Source organism: Oncorhynchus keta, chromosome 1 (assembly GCF_023373465.1).
Source record: "Oncorhynchus keta strain PuntledgeMale-10-30-2019 chromosome 1, Oket_V2, whole genome shotgun sequence".
In the NCBI taxonomy this organism is placed as follows: Eukaryota; Metazoa; Chordata; class Actinopteri; order Salmoniformes; family Salmonidae; genus Oncorhynchus; species Oncorhynchus keta.
In genome coordinates this window covers 38,130,177-38,156,418 of record NC_068421.1, presented here as the reverse complement: position 1 = coordinate 38,156,418, position 26,242 = coordinate 38,130,177, and the positions used below count along the sequence as shown (strand labels likewise).

Here is a 26,242-nt window from a genome sequence, read left to right as displayed (position 1 = left end):
CTATGTAATGGACCAAATATGGCAGTATCATGATTAGAAGACCAATAAGATGTATTTTTCAAGAATCAATGGGAATATACACATAGTACAGAAAACATTAAGAACAGCTTCTCTTTCCATGACAGACTGACCAGGTGAAAGCTATGATCCCTTATTGATGTCACTTGTTAAATAAACTTCAATCAGCGTAGTTGAAGGGGAGGAGACAGGTTAAAGAAGGATTTGTAAACCTTAAGACATGGATTGTGTGTGCGCGCCATTCAGGGGGTGAATGGGCAAGACAAAATATTGAAGGGCTTTTGAATGGGACCTCAAAAGTTTCCTGAGTGTATCAAGAATGGTCCACCACCCAAAGGACATCCAGCCAACTTGATACAACTGTGGGAAGCATTGGAGACAACATGGGTCAGCATCCCCGTAGAACGCTTTTGACACCTTGTAGAGTCCATTTATATATTTGTTTATTTAGTAGTGTAATGACGTTTTAACTCATCCAAGTGGATAATAAAAATAACAAATAAGTTGTTGCGGAAGTGACGACATTACGGAAACCACAGTCTCAGCTATCGTAGATGAAATTGTAGTCCACAAATAAACGGCAGACTAAAGACGTCGACGAAAAGGTATAATACATAAATCAGTATGACATTTAGCCTTGTGATTGTAGTACTTTCTTGCGTGTTGAGGACTAGCTGACAATGGCTAGTTAACGTCGTTAGCTGGCTAGCTGTTTGTCAGCCATACTGTCTGTTTATAGCGAGCGTAGCTAATTAGCAAGCTATCAGATGAACTAAGGAGTTCTGGCTATTTACATAACTAGCTGTCGAATAAAAATATAGTTAGCAATGTGTTTCGCTATTTAGTTTGTCGCAGTCGTGTTATAAAATGAGCTTCCAAACTGCTGTAACTAACTAGCTCCTGTAACGTTGATAGTTAGCTAGTTTACATTACTGTACAGCGAGCCAATTTACACGCCCGAAACAAGAGTGTGGTTTTATGTCAATACATCTAACGTTAGCTAACAAACGTTAGGTATGTCAAGTTAATTACATCTGAAGTTGGGAGTTAGTTTAGTAGAAGTAACACACAACGTCACATAGTTAACGTTAGTTAACAAACATGTCTTTGTTAATTTCTGAATCTGTCAACATTGATATCCATACTATGTTTACCTCCACTACTGTACTAATAATATAATAATAATAACTGATTAATAACAGTTCACCTGCCCAGGGTTTCCCACACTCGGACCTGGGGCCCGCTCTGGGTACATGTTTTGGTTTTTGCCCTAATACTACACAGCTGATTCCAGTAATCAAAGCTTGCTGATGAGTTGGCTATATGAATCAGCTGTGTAGTGCTTGGGCAAAAACCAAAATGTGCACCCAGGGGGGAAGTTTGGGAAAGCTCGTCCTAGCACAATAATGGACAAAATCAGGGTTTCCCAACCCTCTCCTTGGCCCACACAGTGTTTAACCCTACATTGGCACACCAGATTAAATTAGTCAAAAGCCGTGATGATTAATTGAATCAGGTGTGGCAGTTTAGAGTTAAATCAAAGAGGAAGAGAGGCCCAACTCTGCGGAAAATCTGTCTCCCACCAGCAAGCGGTGTTTTTGTATGGAGATAAAAGAGTGTTGAATTTGGTCAACAAATAAAATGTATGGCTTATTTGCTACCTGAGGTTTATTTTTATTCAGAGGTTTTGTAATGCTGGAGTTATGCGTGTACTGATAAGTAGGACATGTGTCATCCCGGCAAATTGTCTGAAGATGGCTATGCATATTCAAATTGGCTCTGTCAGCCAAAACTACCAAATGCTCCCATCTAAAGGTGAATCGATTCTCAATTGCGGTACGGTTCTTGAAACATAAAGCCCTTTAACACCAAATCATTTCACAAATGCGAAATATACACTTACTGTACACCGTTTTTAAGCGGTTTTAGCACAGTATTTTTCAGCGACAACACTTTAACAAAACCTCCCCGACCAGAAGATTCTATTGTCAATAAGCGCCAAAGGTAGTTATGCATGGGATATCCCTGCCCTTGTGTTGACGTCCTCGGTATAACATGTTGAACTGGTCGAACCACCCAGAAATCACAATCTGAGTCTTTCCCTTTGTTGATGTAGTCTAGCTTATTCTGCTTTTCGCTAGATTCTCCTTTTCGTTAAGAGAATCTATCTTAATTTACAAGCTTCACAAAATGTGGGTTCAAGTGGCCTCTGCCCACACTGTCGTAAACAACACAATTTGTATGAATTCGTGTCATGACAAGTAATATGAATAACACATGGTTCTCTTTGTCAGGTTATAGTCCTATTCTTTCCTAACAGAGAAAAGGGGCATGTCAATACTTGGCAAAATATGCATTGGTCACAATGGCTTTGGCATTTTGTAGAACTTTAGTTGATTCATATGCTACATGGTAGAGGTCGACCAATTAATCGGAATGGGCGATTAATTAGGGCCGATTTCAAGTTTTCATAACAATCGGAAATCGGTATTTTTGACCAATTCTTTTTTATTTTTTAATTTTTTTAAATAAATACAATTTAAAAAAAGGTTTTACAACTTTATTTAACGAGGCGAGTCAGTTAAGAACGTTCTTATTTTCAATGACTGCCTAGGAACAGTGGGTTAACTGCCTTGTTCAGGGGCAGAACGACAGATTTTTACATTGTCAGCTCTGGGATTCAATCTTGCAACCTTACAGTTAACTAGTCCAACGCTCTAACCACCTGCCTCTCATTGCACTCCACGAGGAGCCTACCTGTTACGTGAATGCAGTAAGAAGCCAAGGTAAGTTGCTAGCTAGCATTAAACTTATCTTAGAAAAAACAATCAATCATAATCACTAGTTAACTACACATGGTTGTGGTGCCCATTCACAGAAAAAGGACTGTCGTTGCTCCGTGTACCTAACCATAACCATCAATGCCTTTCTTAAAATCAATACATATAAGTATATATTTTTAAACCTGCATATTTAACTCAAAGAAATCCAGGTTAGCAGGCAATATTAACCAGGTGAAATTGTCACTTCTCTTGCGTTCATTGCACGCAGAATCAGGGTATATGCGATAATAAACATTTTGTTTTTGAAATGATAGTTTCTGGATTCGACCATATTAATGACCAAAGGCTTGTATTTCTGTGTGTTATTATGTTATAATTAAGTCTATGATTTGATAGAGCAGTCTGACTGAGCGATGGTAGGCAGCAGCAGGCTCGTAAGCATTAATTCAAACAGCACTTTCGTGCGTTTGTGAAATGGCTAGCTAGTTAGCGGGGTGCGCGCTAATAGCGTTTAAAACGTCACTCGCTCTAAGACTTGGAGTAGTTGTTCCCCTTGCTCTGCATGGGTAACGCTGCTTCGAGGATGACTGTTGTTGTGTTCCTGGTTCGAGCCCAGTTAGGGGCGAGGAGGGGACGGAAGCTATACTGTTACACTGGCAATACTAAAGTGCCTATAAGAACATCCAATAGTCAAAGGTATATGGAATACAAATGGTATAGCGAGAAATAGTCCTATAAATACTATATTAACTACAACCTAAAACCTCTTACCTTGGAATATTGAAGTCTCATGTTAAAAGGAACCACCAGCTTTCATATGTTCTGAGCAAGGAACTTAAATGTTGGCTTTGTCACATATTGTACTTTTACTTTCTTCTCCAACACCTTTTTAAAAATGTTTTTAAACCAAATTCAACATGTTTCATTATTTATTTGAGGCTAAATTGATTTTATTGATGTATTTATATTAAGTTAAAATAAGTGTTTATTTAGTATTGTTGTAATTGTCATTATCACAAATACATTTTAAAAAATCGTCCGATTAATCGGTGTCGGCTTTTTTTTTGTCCTCCAATAATCGGTATCTGCGTTGAAAAATCATAATCGGTCAACCTACACTACAATGAGTTGTCCTTGTATTCTGTGGTTAGACTAGCCTATCATTAGCAGGATCATAGTGTCACATGGATATGGTAAAACATGTACCGTCCGCCTCTCCAGTGTCAGTAACAGCACAATGTTATATAGGCCTGGTGCCGTGATTGGCTGGAGTTCTGATATGAACAGTGTGCCAATGGAGGGGGTGTACCAGTGCATTACTTTGAGGGCTGTTGAATATGAGAACTGCTCTGTTGTTGTGAAATCTCGCTACTGCCTTTTGAATGCCACACTGCAGTGGAGCCATCTCTCCCTCTTCTGTGTGTCCAGCTACTTTCTCTACTCCTCCTCGCCACCCTGTCTCCTCAGGCTGCCGGTCCTAATGTGGAGGCGGAGCAGAACTTGTGTTGAGCACGTGCCTGTGTTGCCATGGGGACACCCCCCTTGTTCCTGCTCCTCCTGGGCCTGACCCCTATGCTCCGCCTGACTGTTCATACCTTCCACACGTCCGCCCCTCCCCCGGCTCCCCCTCCCTCCTGTGGGCCGGGCCAGTCCTGGGCCGTCCGGCTGCACACAGACTCCGAGCTGCTGGAGGCTGAAGGCTCCACCCTTCACGAGATGGCCAGCAGGGTGGCTGAGCAGGCTGGCCTGGAGAACAGGGGCCAGATAGGGCAGCTGGAGGGCCACTACCTGCTCTGTGCCGGGCCTGAGGAGGTGGGCAGGCCGGGGGACGTGCTGGCAGCCCACCCTCATGTGCTCTGGCACTCCCAGGAGCAGGTCCTCAGCCGCTCCAAGAGAGCAATAGCCTTCAACGACCCCAGATACCCATTACAGTGGCACCTGGTGAGAATTAGGCCTAATCTGTCTTCTTTATTTTTCGTCAGAACTGTCTCATAGCGAAACAATATTCAGATCTACTGAATATATACACACCTATAACCTATAGAATATTCAAATCTACTTACTGCACACTTACAGCATATAGAATATTCAGATCTGTAAGAAGCACAGTACTTTCTGTCGGCTATATGCCACGTTTATTTTCAATGTCTTCAACTCTGTAACCTTTGTCACTTCCCTTCTCCTCCTTTCCACCCACCCATAGCACAACGATGTCAAGGAGGGCATGGACATCAATGTGACTGGTGTATGGGAGCACAACATCACAGGGACAGGGGTGACAGTGGTGGTCGTGGACGATGGGGTTCAGCATACCCTCCAGGACATTCAGCCAAACTATGTGAGTTTCATACTGGCCATATCTAGGCCTATTTCCTTTTGAAGCTTTTTACTATTAAAATGGGTAAGCTGACGCACACCCCAAAGTCTTTTGTAGAGGTTCTGACTTACGGAGAGTAAACTATAAAAAAGAAAGTAGGTCACAGACTCTAATTATGCTCCCAAATATTTTCTGGGTATCGCAACCAACATTACGGCACACAGTGCCTTCTTCAGGGTTAGGGTTCAGTGCACCGAAGAAGGCACTGTGTGCCATAACATTTTTGGGAGCATAATTAATGGCTTTGTTTCTTTTTAAAGCTTTTTGTTAATGTCATCATGTAGTATGTTCTTTTCCAAATTCATATTCTCACATGCTTTATTCTTGAGAAATACAAATGTTCTCGTGCTTCATTCTGTCCCTTTAGAGTCCAGAGGGCAGTTATGACTTGAACTCCAACGACCCGGACCCCATGCCCCACCCGGACGCCCGCAGTGACAACCACCATGGCACGCGCTGCGCTGGGGAGATCGCCGCTGTCTCCAACAACAGCTTCTGCGCTGTGGGCGTGGCCTATGGCAGTAAAGTGGCAGGTACATTGTGTGTTTGGAAGGCATGGTTATGGTAACCGTCAGAAGATTTTACAGGGTTGTATTCATTAGTGAGCACACCTTAGTAAATAGTTTTGCATGGAAAATGAACATTTGTGTTGCTTTTTGGACAAGATCAGGTAGTCCCTCTCTGTTTGTCCTTTTCTTCCGTTTGGTGCATAGGGGGGGAATTCAGACCAAAGATAGGCACGCATAAATTGAACTTTTCTGTCTACGAGTATTCTGATCTTGAACGCATGTGATAGCCAGCTAAACGTTTGGGGTGGATATCATAGAAATTGAGGTGCCAGAGGTGTACACCGTATTCTGACCTTGATTTAATTCCCTTATAATTTCACCACCTTTACGCGCAAGGAAACCATGACTAATGTCAAGCACCATTTCAGTTCCAAGTAGAAAAACATCTATTTCCAGTAGTAATGACACCATTCTCCATGCATGGTAATGTATAATTGATAAGAGCTACAGTTGAAGTCAGACGTTTCAATACACTTAGGTTGGAGTCATTAAAACTCGTTTTTCAACCACTCCACACATTTCTTGTTAACAAACTATAGTTTTGGCAAGTCGGTTAGGACATCTACTTTGTGCATGACACAAGTAATTTTTCCAACAATTGTTTACAGACAGATTATTTCACTTATAATTCACTGTCATTGGAAAATACAAAGAAATCAGCAAAGACCTCAGAAAAAAAATTGTAGACCTCTGCAAGTCTGATTCATCCTTGGGAGCAAATTCCAAATGCCTGAAGGTACCACGTTCATCTGTACAAACAATAGTACGTAAGTATAAACACCATGGGACCACACAGCCGTCATACCGCTCAAGAAGGAGACGCGTTCTGTCTCCTAGAGATGGACGTACGTTGTTTCAAAACGTTCAAATCAATCCCAGAACAACAGCAAAGGACCTTGTGAAGATGCTGGAGGAAATAGGTACAAAGTTATCTATATCCACAGTAAAACGAGTCCTATATCGACATAACCTGAAAGGCCGTTCAGCAAGGAAGAAGCCACTGCCCCAAAACCACCATAAAAAAGCCAGACTACGGTTTGTAACTGCACATGGGGACAAAGGTTGTACATTTTGGAGAAATGTCCTCTGGTCTGATGAAACAAAAATATAACTGTTTGGCCATAATGACCATCATTATGTTTAGAGTAAAAAAGGGGAAGGCTTGCAAGCCGAAGAACACCATCCCAACCGTGAAACACGGGGGTGGCAGCATGGGGGTGTTGTGGGGGTGCTTTGCTGCAGGAGGGACTGGTGCACTTCACAAAATAGATGGCATCATGAGGTAGGAAAATTATGTGGATATATTGAAGCAACATCTCAAGACATCAGTCAGGAAGTTAAAGCTTGGTTGCAAATGGGTCTTCCAAATGGACAGTGATCCCAAGCATACTTCCAAAGTTGTGGCAAAATGGCTTAAGGACAACAAAGTCAAGGTATTGGAGTGGCCATCACAAAGCCCTGACCTCAATCCTATAGAACATTTGTGGGTAGAACTGAAAAAGGGTGTGAGAGCAAGGAGGCCTACAAACCTGACTCAGTTACACCAGCTCTGTCAGGAGGAATGGGCCACAATTTATCGTGGGAAGCTTGTGTCAGGCTACCCAAAACGTTTGACCCAAGTTAAACAATTTTAAAGGCAATACTATCAAATACTAATTGAGTGTATGTAAACTTCTGACCCACTGGGAATGTGATGAATGAAATGAAAGCTGAAATGAATCATTCTCTCAACTATTATTCTGACATTTCACATTCTTAAAATAAAGTGGTGATCCTAACTGACCTAAGATGGAATTTTTACAAAGATTAAATGTCAGGAATTGTGAAACTGAGTTTAATGTATTTGGCTAAGGTGTATATAAACTTCCGACTTCAACTGTAGTTAAATGAGTATTCGTTTGGAAAAGGGGATTGTAATTGCAATTGTTTAACAAGCATTTCGCTACACCCGGAATACCATCTGCTAAATATGTGTATGTGACCAATAAAATGTTATTTGATGTTAGCTTAGTTTCCCATATGATCGCTAGAGACGAATGTGAAACCAGTCATAGAAGCAAACTGAACATAATATTTACATTTAAGTCATTTAGCAGACGCTCTTATCCAGAGCGACTTACAAATTGGTGCATTCACCTTATGACATAATATCAACGTGACATGTATTTTGGCCTCTTTTCCACTGTTATGTAGGCTATAAATTGCTGTGACAATACATTTAGATTAACGGATGTCCTATACACCCAAGCTTCGGTAGCATCAAACCTACTGAGTTGATTTATGCCCTCTAGAATGTTTTAATTATATGTCCAGGCTTTTCTCCATTCCATTGTTTCATTCTAAATATTAGCCACTATCGGTAGCCACCGTCAGTAATTCCCACATACATTTATAACTAACTTTTTATTGTGAGTTTCCTTCAATTTGTAGTCTACATTTTGCATCATTCCATTCCGTTTACCTTTCTTTCCTCTGTCATGTCTGTGTAGTAGTTCCTGAGGATTGCTAGCAATAGTGGAACATTTTAGGCTAACCCTGCAATATTTTGTGACACTGTAGCCTATTTCAGGGTTTTCCAAACTCGGTTGACCGGACATCGAGGGGTGCACGTTTAGATTTTTGCCTTAACACTACACAGCTGATTAAAATGATCCAAGCTTGATGATTATTTGATTCAGCTGTGTTGTGCTAGGGCAAAAATCTAAACTTTGCAACCCCTGGGGTCCCGAGGACTGAGTTTGGGAAAGCCTGGCCTATTTGAATCATTTATGGAACTCATACCACACATATCAGTGTGAGCCTGGTGCATGGTTCACGACGACTGGATCGTTGTCATACAGTTCCATTATTAGTAGGGTAGATTTCTAGAGCTATTGTTCAACCCCTATTGTACACTTTTCTCACCTTCAATATTTTATGGCTTGATCAATTTGAATATGGCAACTTTCATGATGAGTCAAACCACTTTTTTTCATTCATCAATATATTTTGTGCGTAAAGGCTCTCCAAACCTGTTTTTTATGATTCAGAAATACTTTCATAACCCTAAATTATCTACAAGATCAGAGTATTTTAAAATCTACAAATCTGTTGCTGAAACGGAGACAAATAAGCATATATTTAAATGTCTTTATTTTATTGATCCCTAATATTCTGAACCCGTTCTCTCTATATTAAATTGTCTGTCGAGAAAATTTTGATTTTAAAGGTACACTGTATTTAAAGGGATGGCTTTAGATAAATGTGCTGAAAACCCCATAGAATAAAAATTCCATGAGGAAATCTGTTGCCCAGCAAGTGGGAGGGTTTTCAGCAGTTGAATTAATTGTATTCAGTGCGTGTAAGGGAGCCACTCCCAAAGAGCTCGCTGCGCACCTGCATAAGGTACAGCTGAATACCAAATACTGAGAAATGCTTAAATCAAAACATGAAGGAATGGCAGACATTTCCTAAGGCTGAATTGGGCCCCTAGTGAATACAACCCTGGTCTGGTTAGGTGCTGAGGAAACTGTCATGTGGCCCTAGTTTGGTGCTATCAGATTCGTATGTTTTGATGTCCTTTCTTCATGTTTTGTCTGTTCAGGTATCAGAGTCCTGGATGGGCCGCTCACAGACAGTATGGAGGCGGTGGCTTTCAACAAGCACTACCAGATCAACGACGTCTACAGCTGCAGGTACAACAGCGAGTCGCTCAGCCTCACATGACTCTGATCATGCTTGGTTTGCTTATAATCTCAGCATAAATCAAAATATTAACCGGAATATACAGCCAAACACAGCTCTAAGCATGGTTATAAAGATATGCCCTTCTCTCTCTAGATTTTTCCTCTGCTGCTCTTTAGTGGCTGTAGGAAAAATGTGTCTGACTCAACTGTGCTCTCCTCTTCCCTTTCCTCCTCAGTTGGGGTCCTGACGATGATGGCCGCACTGTCGATGGACCACACCCCTTGGGCAAGGTTAGCGTGGATACAACACACAACCCATTTCTAACATGTTTTGCCAGTCCTAGGCTGCATTCCAAACACTTAAGCACACCCTCAGCCCTCAAATTAAGTGGACACTTGTGATGACGTCTGACGAGTTTACACTTGCAGGGCGAGGGAGGAAGGAATGATTTTTAAATGGACCACCCTTGCCCAGAATTGTCACTCGTTCATCCCTCTGATTGTTTATTTTCATCCACCGGTAGCTTGTGGGTGCTTTATATGCGCTACAGTCAATTATGATTGCATGTCTACTTATATTAACTATATAATTATTAATATATGTCTACTGTATGATAGCTATCAAATTAATGACCTACATAACATTAGCCTGCCGAGCTGGAACTTCTGAAGAAGGACATTTTTTTATTTCTACAATTTCCAAAAGCTAACCTAACAAAAACATTACTTTTGCGAGACGTGTTTGTGCATTAGTAGCACAATTTCTAACTTATTTACATTTGTTTTTAATTACACTTCTATGTTGACTTCGCCATATTGACGTTGAGGTTTTAAGTCTTAGTGGATGTACATTCATCGCGAATTGAATTATGTGGAGTTTCAGGCCCCGAAGTGAACATAATAATAATTGTACACTCGCAAACTCGATCATAAATAAATGCATTTCTGCACCACTCTTCGGTACCAGCAGAGGGCAGTATATTGTTGCTCTCTAAAGGGCACGGTTTGTGTGCGTTTCCTATGAGACAAAAAAAAGAGAGAACGCATCCCTTACACACGTACATGCACATACACACACACACACTCTTACTCGAGACAAATTGTCTGGCTTTTTCTGGTCAATTTTGTTTCCTAGGTGTGCCTCACTCCCTGAATGGCTTTGGCAGGCACTGTGGAAATGAATCAGAACCACCGAATCCCCTCAGCCAGTCCTCATGGTCTAATAAAAATTTGTGCTAGCTGCGGCTTCCAGCTTTTCACAAACCTAAGAATGGCGGTATACACACAGGATATGATTATAATGACATACACCGACTGACTATACCAAACATTAGAAACACCTTCCATGGGCCCTACAAGGTGTCAAGCGTTCAACAGGGATGCTGGCCCATGTTGACTCCAATGCTTCCCACAGTTGTGTCAAGTTGGCTGGATGTCTTTTGGGTGGTGGACCATTCTTGATACACATGGGAATTTATGGAGCATGAAAAACTCAGCTGCGTTGCAGTTCTTGACACAAAATGGTGTGCCTGGCTCCTACTACCATACCCCGTTCAAAGGCACTTAAATCTTTTGTCTTTCCCATTCACCCCTGAATGGCACACATACACAATCCATGTCTCAATTGTCTCAAGGCTTTAAAATCCTTCTTTAACCCGTCTCCTCCCCTTTATCTACACTGATTTGAAGTGGATTTAACAAGTGACATCAACAAGGGATCACAGCTTTCACCTGGTCAGTCTATGTCATGGAAATGTTTGGTATACTCAATATTGATTATTCAGGTATGACTAGGCCTGTGAATGCTGCTATGTACTCTGGTTGGCTGTATTAGTCTGCAAGAAGTTACTAGGCGTGACTAACTGAAGCAAATGTTTCCTTGTTTGGCCTGTAGGCGGCGCTGCAGCACGGAGTGATTGCTGGCAGACGGGGCTTCGGCAGTATCTTTGTCGTCGCCAGTGGCAATGGGGGCCAGTACGAGGACAACTGCAACTACGATGGCTATGCTAACTCAATCTACACTGTTACCATTGGTCAGTGAATAGGAGCAATGTTGTCTGTCTCTGCGTGTTGAGGGTTTCTAACCATGTGTGTGTGTCTCTTGTAGGAGCAGTAAATGAGGAAGGGATGATGCCCTTCTATGCTGAGGAGTGTGCCTCCATGCTGGCTGTCACCTTCAGCAGTGGGGGCAGAACGCTGCGTAGTATTGTGAGTCTACTGCTAGTAACACATACACACAACTCCCTCGAGATGTTGTGTGTTTTTCACACATAGTTCTGAGCTACAGTTTGAATCCGAGTTTGGTTATTTGTTACATTGTATTTTTTCTTTCTCCCATGTGGTCTGTTTGGGTTCACATTGCCAAATGTCAAACAAACTAAAATGCCTAAACTACCACCTGTTCATGCAAGTCCATGATTTATTGGGGATTTAATGCGAGCATTTTTCTATCTATGATTATCAAGAAGCATAACTTTTGTGTACCAAACCTCATATTGCTCTCGCTTTTGTCTTCCAACAACATGCAGGAGTAAACAGCGCAATAGCCACTCTAACTCTGACGTGAATAGGCAATTTTCCATAGCCTATATCCCAGCCCCCCTCTCCCCTAACATGCATCGGATGTGCTCATAAATGCACTGCTACTTACAGAATGTCTCAGAGATACCAAGTTATGGTACTGCGTGCATTTCATCAAACGCTCTCAGTCACAGACAATAATACTGCGCACCTCTGGTGCTTTTCCTGTGTTTGGTCCAGACTGCATTCTCACCTGCAGTGAACTGCACCACGGTACCAATGGAATCCCCCTTCCAAAGACTTGTTGTGCCTAGGCCCTTAAGACATAGATTGAGAAAGTTGGACAGTCGGATGATGACAGATGATACTGTACTGTGCCAATCAGACATCTTTGAGTGAGGTAGAGAGGACACATTGAGTTAAAGGAAAACCACCCCAAAAATATATTTTGGTGTTTGTTTCATTAGTCCGTTGTTGATATAGTCTCAGAATGTTTTGCATGTCCGCAATCAAGTTTTCAAGATGCGTAACTTTCCAAATACAGAAATACAGCCGGTATGATGCATTTTGCGTCATATGATGGTGTGTTTTGAGCGAAGGCAAAGGAGATGGGTTTTAGGAAGCTAGAGAGGAGAGATGTAAGGCAGAGCTCTGTTTGCTGCTGTTTGTTGCCATCTCCTGGGTGACATGGCTTACCGGGTGATGTAAGTCCTGGGCCAAAACCCTCAACTGGCATCCGGGACTTCCTGAAAAGCCAAATACACCAGGCCAAGTGGTTTTAGGGCTATGCTCTAGCTCTTCTATCCTGTCGCACAAGTGCTCTGCTCATACTGTTTGTATCCCACATGGCACTCTATTCCCTATATAGAGCACTGCTTTTGATCAGTAGTGCACTATACACGGAACCAGGTTGCATTTGGGATAACACCACTGTATCCACCCATCAGCCCAAACACTTCTAGCTGCCATGTGCTATGCTGCAGTGCCACCACTGCTATGCACCATTTCCCTCATTATATTCCCAACACACGGGTCCCATTTGATGTTGAGCAGTGCTGAAGTCTGAGTTCTCTTCTCCGCTCTGTGATTTCATGGCTTTGACAGCTGCTTTAAATGAGAGCAGGCATTCTAGTTGACATATGTCTGTGGATTCTTCCTCCGTCCCTTTCCCTCCACAGCAGAAAGCCTGTGGTGTTACTGTCAGACTGTTTCTCCTCTCTGTGTCCGACCAGGCCTGTCGTCACCTAGGATCAAACACCCCCTGTGTGTCTGTGACCAACGCTCCAGAGAGGTCCCTTACTCGTCTAGGAGACGAGCTGTTTAGACAGCACTGTCTGCATGGTCTGGATCTGTACTGCATGGCTGCGTCACAAATGGCTCCCCATTTCCTTTCATAGTGCATTATATATTTAATATTATTTAATCATTATTTTGTCAGGGAGTCGACCAAAGTCTCTTTTCCAGATGAGTCCTGTATAGCACCACAATACACATCAAACTACACATTCATATACACACATTAAAATACCGATTATCATTCACAACAATACACGAAAAGCAAAACGCAATCATAAAAAAACGGACATGTTTCAGTACAAAGGTCCCCTAACAACTGTCTGAAATGCCCTAGAGACACCAATTCCTCCAATGTTGGAAGTGTATTGTAGATCATTCCACATGTAAGGTGCAAAACAAAAACTAAAAGCAGATCTACCCAACACAGTGGAGCTGGAAGGGATCTCCAGAGTTCGCCATCCCTGAGCACCGGGTCCGGTAGCCTGTAGGTTCACAACGAGGTACGGTATGGCAGAAGTTTATGCAAGAGGGCTTTATCGACAAAAAGAGCGCAATGCATCGATCTACATGACTTCAAGGAGGGCCAGCCCACATTCTGAAACAAAATGCAATGTGTACAGAACCCATCACCCGTAATAAAGCACAAGGCGCTATGATAAACAGCGTCCGATGGCTTCAATAAGGGTGGCAGCTGCATTCATATATAAACCTATATAGGGAATAGGGTGCCATTTGGGACCATATTTGAATGCTGCACACTTCATATTATGCTCATAAGCTACTACATATGCAACAATCCACGCTATACTCTAACCCAAAACTACACGCATCACAGAGCTTGTACGTTATTCTCTCTTTGTTTACATCAAATATTGAACCCATGACTATCCAGGGTATTTTCCACTGAAGTCCTATAGGGAATAGGCTGTCAAATGGGACGGAGCCATAGTAATTTCTCTCTATTGGGAAGGACTGTGGGATCTATGCTGGTATGCAGGTCTGACATGCCTGAGCGTGTCAAAGATCATGTTTACCAGTGAATCCATCAGCAGCCCTTTTTCTCTCTGTCCCTGTATTCATATCAATCTCTCTCCCTCTCTCACCACATCCTGTCTGTTTTAGCACTTCTGTCTACTTTTTCTCATCGTTCAGCCCCTCCATCTCCAACTCTCTCCATCTTTTCTGGCTTTTCCCTCTTCCTCCCTAGTCATCCCATAGCTCCTTACCACTGACTGCTTTTAATGGCGTGTGAGATTCGTATACATGTTTATGACTCTTCTCTGTGTGTGTGTACTGTGTAGGTGACGTCAGACTGGTCACTGCAGCAGGGCACGGGCTGTACTGACGGGCACACGGGCACCTCGGCGGCGGCACCCCTGGCGGCTGGCATGGTGGCTCTGATGCTGCAGGTCCGGCCCTGTCTCACCTGGAGAGACGTGCAGCACATCATCACCTACACAGCCACACAGGTACAGTGTACATGACAACAGAGTGACGTCATCACCTACACAGACCCACAGGTACAATCTACATGACAACAGAGTGACGTCATCACCTACACAGCCACACAGGTACAATGTACATGACAACAGAGTGACATCATCACCTACACAACCACACAGGTACAATGTACATGACAACAGAGTGACATCATCACCTACACAGCCACACAGGTACAATGTACATGACAACAGAGTGACATCGTCACCTACACAGCCACACAGGTACAATGTACATGACAACAGAGTGACATCATCACCTACACAGCCACACAGGTACAATGTACATGACAACAGAGTGACATCATCATCTACACAGCCACACAGGTACAATGTACATGACAACAGAGTGACATCGTCACCTACACAGCCACACAGGTACAATGTACAGGTGCAATGTACAACAGAGTGACATCATCACCTACACAGCCACACAGGTACAATATACATGACAACAGAGTGACATCATCACCTACACAGCCACACAGGTACAATATACATGACAACAGAGTGACATCATCACCTACACAGCCACACAGGTACAATATACAGTACCAGTCAAAAGTTTGGACACATCTCTACATTGTAGAATAATAGTGAAGACATCAAAACATATATGGAAGCATGTAGTAACCAAAAAAGTGTTAAACAAATCAAAATATATTTTATATTTGCCTTGATGACAGCGTTGCACACTCTTGGCATTCTCTCAACCAGCTTCACCTGGAATGGTTTTCCAACAGTCTTGAAGGAGTTCCCACATATGCTGAGCACTTGTTGGCTGCTTTTCCTTCACTCTGCAGTCCAACTCATCCCAAACCATTTCAATTGGGTTGAGGTCAGGTGATTGTGGAGGCCAGATCATCTGATGCAGCACCATTACTCTCCTTCTTGATCAAATAGCCCTTACACAGCCTGGAGGTGTGTTGGGTCATTGTCCTGTTGAAAAACAGATGATAGTCCCACTAAGCGCAAACCATATGGAATGGCGTATCGCTGCAGGATGCTGTGGTAGCCACGATGGTTAATTGTGTCTTGAATTCTAAATTAATCACCAGTGTCACCAGCAAAGCACACCCACACCATCTCCATGTTTCACGGTGGGAACCACACATGCAGAGATCCTCCGTTCGCCTACTCTGCGTCTCACAAAGACACAGTAGTTGGAACCAATAATCTGACATTTGTGCTCATCAGACCAAAGGACAGATTTCCACCGGTCTAATGTCCATTATGCGTGTTTCTTGACCAAGAAAGTCTCTTCTTCTTATTGGTGTCTTTTAGTACTGATTTCTTTGCAACAATTCGACCATGAAGGCCTGATTCACGCTGTCTCCTCTGAAAGGTTGATGTTGAGATGTGTCTGTTACTTGAACTCTGAAGCATTTAATTGGGCTGCAATTTCTGAGACTGGTAACTCTAATCAACTTATCCTTTGCAGCAGAGGTGACTCTGGGTCTTCCTTTCCTGTGGCGGTCCTCAGGAGAGCCAGTTTCATCATAGCGCTTGATGGTTTTTGCGACTTCACTTGAAGAAAGTTATTGAAATTTTCCAAATTGACTGACCATCTCTTAAAGTAATGATGGACTGTCATTTCTCTTTGCTTATTTGAGCTGTTCTTGCCATAATATGGACTTTTACAAAATAGGGCCATCTTCTGTATACCACTCCTACCTTGTCACAACACAACTGATTGGCTCAAACGCATTAAGAAGGAAAGAAATTCCACAAATTAACAAGGTACACCTGTTAATTGAAAGGAATTCCAAGTGACTGCCTCATGCAGCTGGTTGAGAGAATGTCAAGTGTGTGCAAAGCTGTCATCAAGGCAAAGGGTGGCTACTTTGAAGAATCTCAAATATATATATATTTTTATTTGTTTAACAGTATTTTGGTTACTATATGTGTTATTTCATAGTTTTTATGTCATCACTATTAGTTTGACTACTTTCTATATTGTAGAATAAAGAAAAACCCTGGAATGAGTAGGTGTGTCCAAACTTTTGACTGATACTGTACATGACTACAAAGTGACATCGTCACCTACATGCCCTCAGAAGCACACTTCAGACATACAGTTAGGTCCAAAAGTATTGGGACAGTTACACTTTTGTTGTTTTGGCTCTGTCAATGACTGTGTTAAAGTGCTTTAATTTGAGGGTATTTTCATCCAAATCAGGTGAACCATTTAGAAATTGCTGTACTTTTCCTACATAGTCCCCCCCATTTTTTTTTATAGCGACAAATTAATTTACACTGAGTGTATAAAACATTAAGAACACTCTTTCTATGACAGACTGACCAGGTGAAAGCTATGATCCCTTATTGATGTCACCTGTTAAGTCCACTTCAATCAGTGTAGATGAAGGGAAGGAGACAGGTTAAATAAGGATTTTTAAGCCTTGAGACAATTGAGACATGGATTGTGTATGTGTGCCATTCAGAGGGTGAATGGGCAAGACAAAAAGATTTAAGTGCCTTTGAACGGGGTATGGTAGTAGGTTCCAGGCGCACCGGTGTGTCAAGAACTGCAACGTGTGCTGGGTTTTTCACACAACAGTTTCCTGTGTGTCTCAAGAATGGTCCACCACCCAAAGGACATCCAGCCAACTTCACACAACTGTGGAGTCACATGGGCCGGCATCCATGTGGAACGCTTTCGACGACTTGTAGAGTCCATGCTCCGATGAATTGAAGCTGTTCTCAGGGAACAGAAGTAGTCAAAAGTTTAGGATTTGGTCCCATATTCATAGCACGTAATGAAGCTTGTGACTCTACAAACTTGTTGGATGCATTTGCTGTTTGTTTTGGTTGTGTTTCAGATTATTTTGTGCCCAATAGAAATGAATGGTAAATCATTTATTACGTTATTTTGGAGTCACTTTTATTGTAAATAAGAATACTTCTACATTAATATGGATGCTACCATGATTACGGATAATCCTGAATGAATCGTGGATAATGACGAGTGCCACAGCCACAGAGGCACAAATATCATAACCCCAAGACATGCTAACCTCTCACCATTACATTAACGGGAGGTTAGCAATTTTGGGGGGTATGATATTTGTCCCGATACTTTTGGTCCTCTAAAATGGCCTTCTGTGTACCAAAAAGTGCTGTAATTTCTAAACGGTTCACCAGATATGGATGAAAAGACTACAGTTAAAACGAACAGTCTGCACTTTAACCTCATAGTGCTGGAGTACAAAGAGAGAAAAAAACTGTCACTGTCCCAATACTTTTGGACCTCACTGTATGACTCACCTTGTTGTACTGTATCATTAATCACTGATACGCAGGCACATACAGTTCCTAATTGAGAGTGTGTGTTTCTGTAGTATGATGTGCAAGGGGACTGGAAAATCAATGGAGCGGGCTTCCACCACAGTCACCAGCACGGCTTCGGCCTGCTCAACGCCTGGCGGCTGGTCAACGCTGCCAAGGTACCACTCCACCTCACTCACTTCCTGATGTCTCAGCAGCACACTCATGTCAAGATTAACCAACTACACTACTGATACAGTATTGTTTGGGATTTTCTTTCAGCTAAGTCTATATTCTGCTCATTTAAAAAGACTGAAGGTATACATGTGGAAAGTGTTTTTGTGTGTTTATTAATCAGGTGTGGGAGATGGTGCCATTCCTAGTGTCCTATCAGAGCCCAGTGCTGAAGGAGGAGGCTCTTGTCCCAGCCTATCCGGAGCAACTCAACCTAACCTGGAACGGTTGGTAGAGTTTGTGTGTGTGTGTGTGTGAGAGAGAGTGATCAAGCGAGTCTCGTAATATGCAAGTCTGAGTATTTGCTGTTTCTCTTCTCTCTGTCAGTGCTCTCCAGAGAGACCCTCCCAACATGCAATCAGCAGTCTGCCCTTATTAGGCAATGTTCTTCAGAGTCTCTCTGTCACTGGGCACACTGACTGAACTATGGAGGAGAGAACACCCCTTCCCTCTCTTTCTCTGTATTTCTCTCTTCTTCTCCCTCTCTGACACACACAGTGACATCACAGCAGAGATATCTGTATTCCTTCCTCCCTCTCTTTTCTAGCCTCCCTGTGGCCTCCTGGCCCAGTGTATGCAGCCTGTGTGTTGCCTGTTCTAAGGTCAGGAGCAGTGTGTTTCACTGTTTCAGCACAGCAGTGAGTGTGTGTGTCCAGTCTCACGTGACTAGGGTATCTAAGGACAAAGCAGAGGAAGAGTTGCTGACAAAGACTAAATGTTTTAGTCCAAGTGAAACATCTGTTTTGAATGAATGAAATTCGTGATGCAAAAAAGACTTTGTATTTATACATGGAAATTCTGTTTCCATTCATTGAAAAGTAAGCTAGTTTTGGTTATTCCCAAAGATACATGAAGCAGGTTGTTATGTTAAACTACCCTATCGCTAGGCTATTTGTTGTCCTTGTTGCTATGTGTTTTGGCCGGTCCGTTAGCTTAAGGTCCAGCGGTTAGTATGAGCACTCGTTCCTTCCCATGTGAAAACGGAAGACTAGAGTTCCAATGTTCAGTCCCAAACGTTACATTCCCGAAAGATAGTGACGTGTTGTTACTGAAAAGAAAAACAGTTGTTTAAAAGTACAAAAGGTTTCAAATGTCTGAGATGTTTGCGCTAAATGTCAGTAGAGGAATGTATGGGGTGCATGCCAGGCCAGCGTTGATGAAATGGCAGAGGTTTTAAAACTGTGCGTCCCAAATGGCACTCTTTTCTTATCGTGCCCTACTGGGCTCATAGCGCTCTGATCAAAAGTCATGCAAATATGTATGGTAACGTGTCTTTTTGGGGTGTAGCCAAAATCACTGGCTTATATATCTTCGTGTGTGTGTCTGTGTCTGTCTCTCTCTCTGTGTGTGTGTGTGTGTGTGTGTGTGTGTGTGTGTGTGTGTGTGTGTGTGTGTGTGTGTGTGTGTGTGTGTGTGTGTGTGTGTGTGTGTGTGTGTGTGTGTGTGTGTGTGTGTGTGTGTGTCAGAGAGGGAGAGAATAATGCAGTACCAACAAAGCCGAGACGATGCTGGAGCATTTGGGTTGCAGCAACTTTGTGCTTGATATAATTTAAAACGAGTATGAAAAGGCAGTAACACACTCTTAAGACCCACCAGTCGTGATTATGTGGAGGAAGAGTGAGATTCTCATGACAGGTCACTGTCTGTGTGGGAGGGTCTATGAGGGACTTACGAGTCCAGTCCTGCATTTTTGGAAGAAGATGGCTGAAATCCAAGAAGTTATTTTCCTCCTCCCAACATCCTGCTCTACCCCTATACACTCTACCCCTATACACTCTACCCCTATACATTCTACCCCTATACACTCTACCCCTATACACTCTACCCCTATAGATTCTACCCCTATAGATTCTACCCCTATACACTCTACCCCTATAGATTCTACCCCTATACACTCTACCCCTATACACTCTACCCCTATACACTCTACCCCTATACACTCTACCCCTATACACTCTACCCCTATACACTCTACCCCTATACACTCTACCCCTATAGATTCTACCCCTATACACTCTACCCCTATACACTCTACCCCTATACATTCTACCCCTATACACTCTACCCCTATACACTCTACCCCTATACACTCTACCCCTATACACTCTACCCCTATACACTCTACCCCTATACACTCTACCCCTATACACTCTGCCCCACTCTACCCCTATACACTCTACCCTATACACTCTACCCCTATATCCCTACCCCTATACACTCTACCCCTATTCCTACCCCTGATTCTACCCCTATAGATTCTACCCTATTTCTACCCTACCCCTATGGTACCCCTATACACTCTACCCCTTACCTCTACCCCCACACCTTAGTAAACACTCACTGAGGAAATGCCAGTGAATTACAGTACGCTGCTGCTGCAGGTCAGGAATCCAGAGAGAAAGGGAAGAGGTAGTCCCTCACAGGAGTCACCAACTCTGTCTGCTCTTTGTGCATATTCTAGGACTGAGACATACTGTATTCCTCTGGGGTCAGTGGGTTTACGTTTCACTCTACTTGTGAGTACCAGAAGTCCTCCCAATAATTAGCTGTAGTATATCAGGCAAGTAGTGGAGCATTAAGGCCATTGAGTAAACAGGGGTCTGAGGAAATGCCAGTGAATTACAGTTCCACGCTGGAGTGCTGGGTCAGGAATCAAAATACAGAACAAGAGGTAGTCCCTCACAGGAGTCACCAACTCTGTCTGCTCTTTGTGCATATTCTAGGACTGAGACATACTGTATTCCTCTGGGGTCAGTGGGTTTACGTTTCACTCTACTTGTGAGTACCAGAAGTCCTCCCAATAATTAGCTGTAGTATATCAGGCAAGAGAGCCATTGCACAGTGGATGGTGTAGTGAAACTGTTGAAGGCTTTGTGGGTGGAACAAGATTGAACAGAGGTGAAAACAAGATTGCAAATGTCTGGGGAGTGTCTGGGGCAGATGCATATACAAAATACAGTTTCACACTAAATGGAGTGTCTGGGGCAGATGCATATACAAAATACAGTTTCACACTAAATGGAGTGTCTGGGGCAGATGCATATACAAAATACAGTTCCACACTAAATGGGGTGTCTGGGGCAGATGCATATACAAAATACAGTTTCACACTAAATGGAGTGTCTGGGGCAGATGCATATACAAAATACAGTTTCACACTAAATGGAGTGTCTGGGGCAGATGCATATACAAAGTGTGTATATGTGTGTCCCTACATGGCCTTCAATTAAGATTGGACCTATGGGCTACCAGAGTACATGTCTATCACGTGTGTCCACATCAGACCCTTCACTGTTATAGTTTTCATTGGCTCATCTGCCCCCCACCCCACCCACCCCCCACTCTGCCATTCCTATAGAAGGACATATAGTCATGTATTAGGGTCTCTGTGCTCCTCTCACTCCAGTCACTGCAGCTGACCTCAGGCAGTCCGGGATGCAGACCTTGGAGCACGTGTCTGTCACCTTGACGCTGGTCCATTCTCGCCGCGGCAGCGTGGAGATCGCTCTGCTCTGCCCCAGTGGAATGACCTCACTCATCGGGGCGCGCCGTGCTCTGGACACGTGAGTTTGCGCACACACACACACAAATCAAATCAAAGTTTATTGGTCGAAATGCTTGTTTCTAGCTACAACAGTGCAGTAATAACAGATGTACACGCTTGTTTTAGTTTTACTCTTAAACTTTGCATAACGTATAACAGCCATTTTTTTGGCATCCTTGCCTCGGTCCTGTTGCGTGTTACTCCAGGGATACCTCGGGTTACTCAGACTGGACGTTCTCCACTGTGCGCTGCTGGGGAGAGGGAGCCGAGGGCCAGTACAGGCTGCAAGTCTCTGACCACAGTAAGGGTCAGTCTCTGTCTGTCATTCACTCGCCTGCCACTGACCACTACAAGACCATATCTACACTGAGCTCTCTCCTGCTCATTCATCTCTCTCTGTCCTTCTGTCCTTCTCTCTTTGTCCTGCTGTCTCCTTTCTTTTAGAAGAGCCTGCGTGGCCCCTGGGCTCTCTGAAGCACTGGAAGCTCACTCTGTACGGCTCCTCTCTGTCCTTCGAAGAGGTCAAGGAGAGACAGAGGTCAGGAGACACACACCACTGTTAAAACAGCAGCCTGGGTTATATAAATGGAACATATATTGTTTGTTTCTGGATCCTGTATTTTTAAAGGGAAGGGATGTTTTGTCGTTGGTGCTCCCTTAGTGGATGTGAGCATTGATTGGTTGTGTGTTTTGATTGACAGTGTGGTGGAGGAGGCTATGGGGGGGCAGTATCTGGACAGCAGTTTCTCCCTGCCCTGTCCTGCAGGCATGGACATCCCCCCTGAGACGGTCAGCCCGTTCACATCCAGCAGCCTCAAGGTATGTTACGCGCGCGCACACACACGCACACACACAATATATGCCTCATTTTGTAACTTCCTCTCCCATCACCATGTCTTTGTGTAGTCTCTGCTACTGCTGGGCTGCTTCGCACTCTTCTGGTCCCTGTACTACACCCTGGAGGTGACCTTGGCCAACCTGGACTTTAGAGGACTGTGTTGGTGGGACAGGGGGACGCGGGGCTCCCACAGGGGGCTGGAGATGCTCTGAGCTGGAGAGAACTGTGTGTTGGACTAATCACTGGAGACGCTGCCACATAACACTGGAGAAAACCTCTTCCCTCTACAACCTCCCACCTGCCGTTCATCAGTCTAGGCCTGCTGTGAACCCAGGGGGGCAAACTGGACTGGACTGGAGACTGAGCTATGTGGGCTGGAACTGTGATCTCACTGGCCCACCCATCTAAAAAAAAAAAAAACTGGCCCACCCATCTCTCCCCAAGCCTGTGGCCTTATATCAGCGTTGCAGAGCCCCAAGCCTGTGGCCTTTTATCAGCGTTGCAGAGCCCCAAGCCTGTGGCCTTATATCAGCGTTGCAGAGCCCCAAGCCTGTGGCCTTATATCAGCGTTGCAGAGCCCCAAGCCTGTGGCCTAATATCAGCGTTGCAGAGACCCAAGCCTGTGGCCTTATATCAGCGTTGCAGAGCCCCAAGCCTGTGGCCTTATATCAGCGTTGCAGAGCCCCAAGCCTGTGGCCTTTTATCAGCGTTGCAGAGACCCAAGCCTGTGGCCTTTTATCAGCGTTGCAGAGACCCAAGCCTGTGGCCTTATATCAGCGTTGCAGAGACCCAAGCCTGTGGCCTTATATCAGCGTTGCAGAGACCCAAGCCTGTGGCCTTATATCAGCGTTGCAGAGACCCAAGCCTGTGGCCTTATATCAGCGTTGCAGAGACCCAAGCCTGTGGCCTTTTATCAGCGTTGCAGAGACCCAAGCCTGTGGCCTTTTATCAGCGTTGCAGAGACTCAAGCCTGTGGCCTTTTATCAGCGTTGCAGAGACCCAAGCCTGTGGCCTTATATCAGCGTTGCAGAGACCCAAGCCTGTGGCCTTTTATCAGCGTTGCAGAGACCCAAGCGTATGTGAGTAAGTGTACTGCGGGGGAGCAACCTAAACCCTCTGGATCTCTCAGGACCCTCCGGTCTCACCTAGCAGTGCTATAGAAGTGGTAGTTTGGCCTGGTCTTTGGGTTGAAGTGTGTATCACTAGTTTGGTTCAGTCCCTTACCTGGGTCTTTTACTGTGGGATTAGACAGCATGCTGGACAACCAGACAGAGCAGCACTCCTGGGGTGGTTTCCTGGACAATGATTATCCTGGACTAAAAAGCAAGATCAATTACGAATATCCGTTAGAAATGCTTTTTAGCCCAGGATTAGGTTATAGTCTGGGTCCGTAACCGGCCCTTGCAGTTTAAGTCAGTCTTCCAAAGTTTATTAGGTGTGCACCATGGGAAGGCATTACAATGCTGTGCGTGTGAATGTGTTTTAAAATGTAAATGGTTTTGGGGATGTGTGACGGTGTGAGAGTGATGGAGTGCTCTTGACATTTTGGCTGCTTTTTAAATTATTTATTTTATTAATAGGATTTGTTCAAATGTTTGCATTGTAATTTCAGAAAATACTGTGTACGAAGCATGAAACACCTTCCTAATATTGAGTTGCCCTCAGAACAGTCAATTTGTCAGGGGATGGACTCTACAAGGTGTCAAGCATTCCACAGGGATAATGTTCCATGTTGACTCAAATGATTCCCACAATTGTCAATTTGACTGGGTGACCTTTGGATGTTAGACCAAGTTGCTTTTGGTTTTGGTCCAACAGCTTCAAACAGTTGTAAAAAAAAATATATATATATATATATATATATATATTGCGATGATTTTAGATGGTACAATGATTACCGACACTATTCCGTGCTTGTTTTCTCGCAAACTGAAATTGAGCGAACAGTGTAGAATTTTTGCAACTAGGAAATTAATCATTTCCACTAGATAACACAGCCACGAATTCAGAACAGCTTTCCCATTTTGACAACAGATTACATTCCGGTGGGAGAAATCAGTATGCAAATATCGCAGCCAATCCCAACACTAGCGGCTAAGTGATACTGTGAAACACTTTCATTCCACTATTAGCGCCAGATATATTATGGAAATTGTTCTGAAATTACAATGCATAAATTCAAAGAAATCCTGTGTGTAGCAGCTTTAAAGCTACAATATGTAAGTTTTTGGGCGACCGGACCAAGTTCGTATAGAAATGGGAGATCATTCATTCCTGTCTAAGAAGCGGTAGATTTGTTCTATGTGTGCTATTTCTATGCTTCCCGTTCTAAAGTTTTTGCTTATTTTACCTTCGGTTTTGTACTCTAACTTTAAACAGCTGAATATACAATATTTTTGATTATTGAAAATATATTTCAAAGCGGTTTAGATGGTACGGTGGTTCTCTACACAATGACTACTTGTTTTGTCACGAACTGAAATTACGCAAACTATACGTATTTTAGCAACCAGGAAACGATGGAGCGATCTCTGTGCATCTTTTAAGTTAATTATTTGTAAAACGACCTCCTGTTGGGAATGTTATTTTGTGCAGACTGTATACATTTTTCCAGTACTTGAACTTGATTTGGGATCTGAGTGTGGGGTTGAATGTGTTTTTAAAAACTGTAATATGTGTGTTGTACATCTATATATCAGAGTTTGATGATTTTTATGAACTGAAACATATTAAAGATTGTATTTTTATTTACTGAACTGGAAGCCTGTGTTTTGCTGTGCAAGTCACCGCTTGACTGAGTAAAATGAATAAAGATTGTTGATGGAAGTTTCCGGCTGGATCCTTTCCATAATCTCCCTTAATCAAACTATGGGAATTTAGAATGAAAATAGTTTCAATATCATTCTTGAGTCCCACTATCGCTGGCGTGTTTTGGACGTCTAACCCTTGTTTAAACTGTGTGTCTGTGTTTTAACGGAGGCAGAGCCAGAGCGTGTTTGAGACCAGGGCAGATCACAAAAATGATTATTCTCACAAAAACGTGTGTAAAGTAGCTCAAACCGTTCTGACAAGGTATTATGACCATCTGTAAAAAGCTGACATGAGTCGTTAGAAGCTACGCGCTTCTTCTACATAGAAGATCATAGGAAATCCCAGGACTGTGTCTATAATACTGTAATAAGCTCACATGGTTGCTGTCAAACTCAACTCCACACAGTTGTCACTGACTAATTGGATATTCATGTTCCACTGAGCAAAGAATCCTGTACTTACAGGATTCTTATAAAACAAATCAGGTTTTTGCTTAGCGGACCTTATTTGTATATTGACATTTGTCAATAAAACTCATGAATGCCACTGTTTATGTCATTGTTTTTTTCTACTTTGTAGCCCTGGTTGTCCTGAAAATACACGGGTTAAACGCTTCAATGTGAGGCTAAATATAAGTGCAGAGCAAGCAGCTGAATGAAAGTAGTGAATTTCTGCTTTTTCACTGTGGGAGGCCTAGGACAAATGGAGCTAATAAGACTACAAAAAATATGGGTTTGTTAGCGGTCATAGCAGTTGGCAGGGATTGGTACATACAGTATATAGCGCTGTTAACTTGGAAAAACTCATAACACTGGAGACGC

At 43.2% G+C, this 26,242-nt stretch overlaps 1 protein-coding gene and 1 long non-coding RNA gene across 7 annotated transcripts; both read left to right on the top strand.

The window, feature by feature from the left end:
* Window positions 1–489: 489 nt before the first annotated feature.
* On the top strand, window positions 490–25,366 carry LOC118384570 (proprotein convertase subtilisin/kexin type 7-like). Of its 6 annotated transcripts, none has more exons than XM_052524137.1 (17): window positions 558–623; window positions 2,768–2,804; window positions 4,269–4,742; window positions 5,005–5,139; window positions 5,546–5,711; window positions 9,331–9,421; window positions 9,649–9,703; window positions 11,307–11,445; window positions 11,520–11,620; window positions 14,530–14,697; window positions 18,069–18,173; window positions 18,353–18,455; window positions 21,635–21,791; window positions 21,979–22,079; window positions 22,217–22,310; window positions 22,474–22,591; window positions 22,679–25,366. In XM_052524137.1, exons 3-17 carry the CDS (start codon window positions 4,329–4,331, stop codon window positions 22,820–22,822), a joined length of 2,091 nt encoding a protein of 696 aa, XP_052380097.1. In that variant the 5' UTR covers window positions 558–623; window positions 2,768–2,804; window positions 4,269–4,328; the 3' UTR covers window positions 22,823–25,366. The 6 variants fall into 6 exon arrangements, with proteins under 6 accessions (XP_035627108.1, XP_035627144.1, XP_035627099.1 ...); XM_052524136.1 differs by having other exon boundaries at window positions 583–623; window positions 4,230–4,742; XM_035771215.2 differs by lacking the exon at window positions 2,768–2,804 and having other exon boundaries at window positions 490–623.
* On the top strand, window positions 15,084–16,713 carry LOC127931433 (uncharacterized). Its single transcript, XR_008141147.1, has 2 exons — window positions 15,084–15,215; window positions 15,267–16,713. It is a non-coding gene; the product is annotated as an uncharacterized LOC127931433 (long non-coding RNA).
* Window positions 25,367–26,242: the final 876 nt, after the last annotated feature.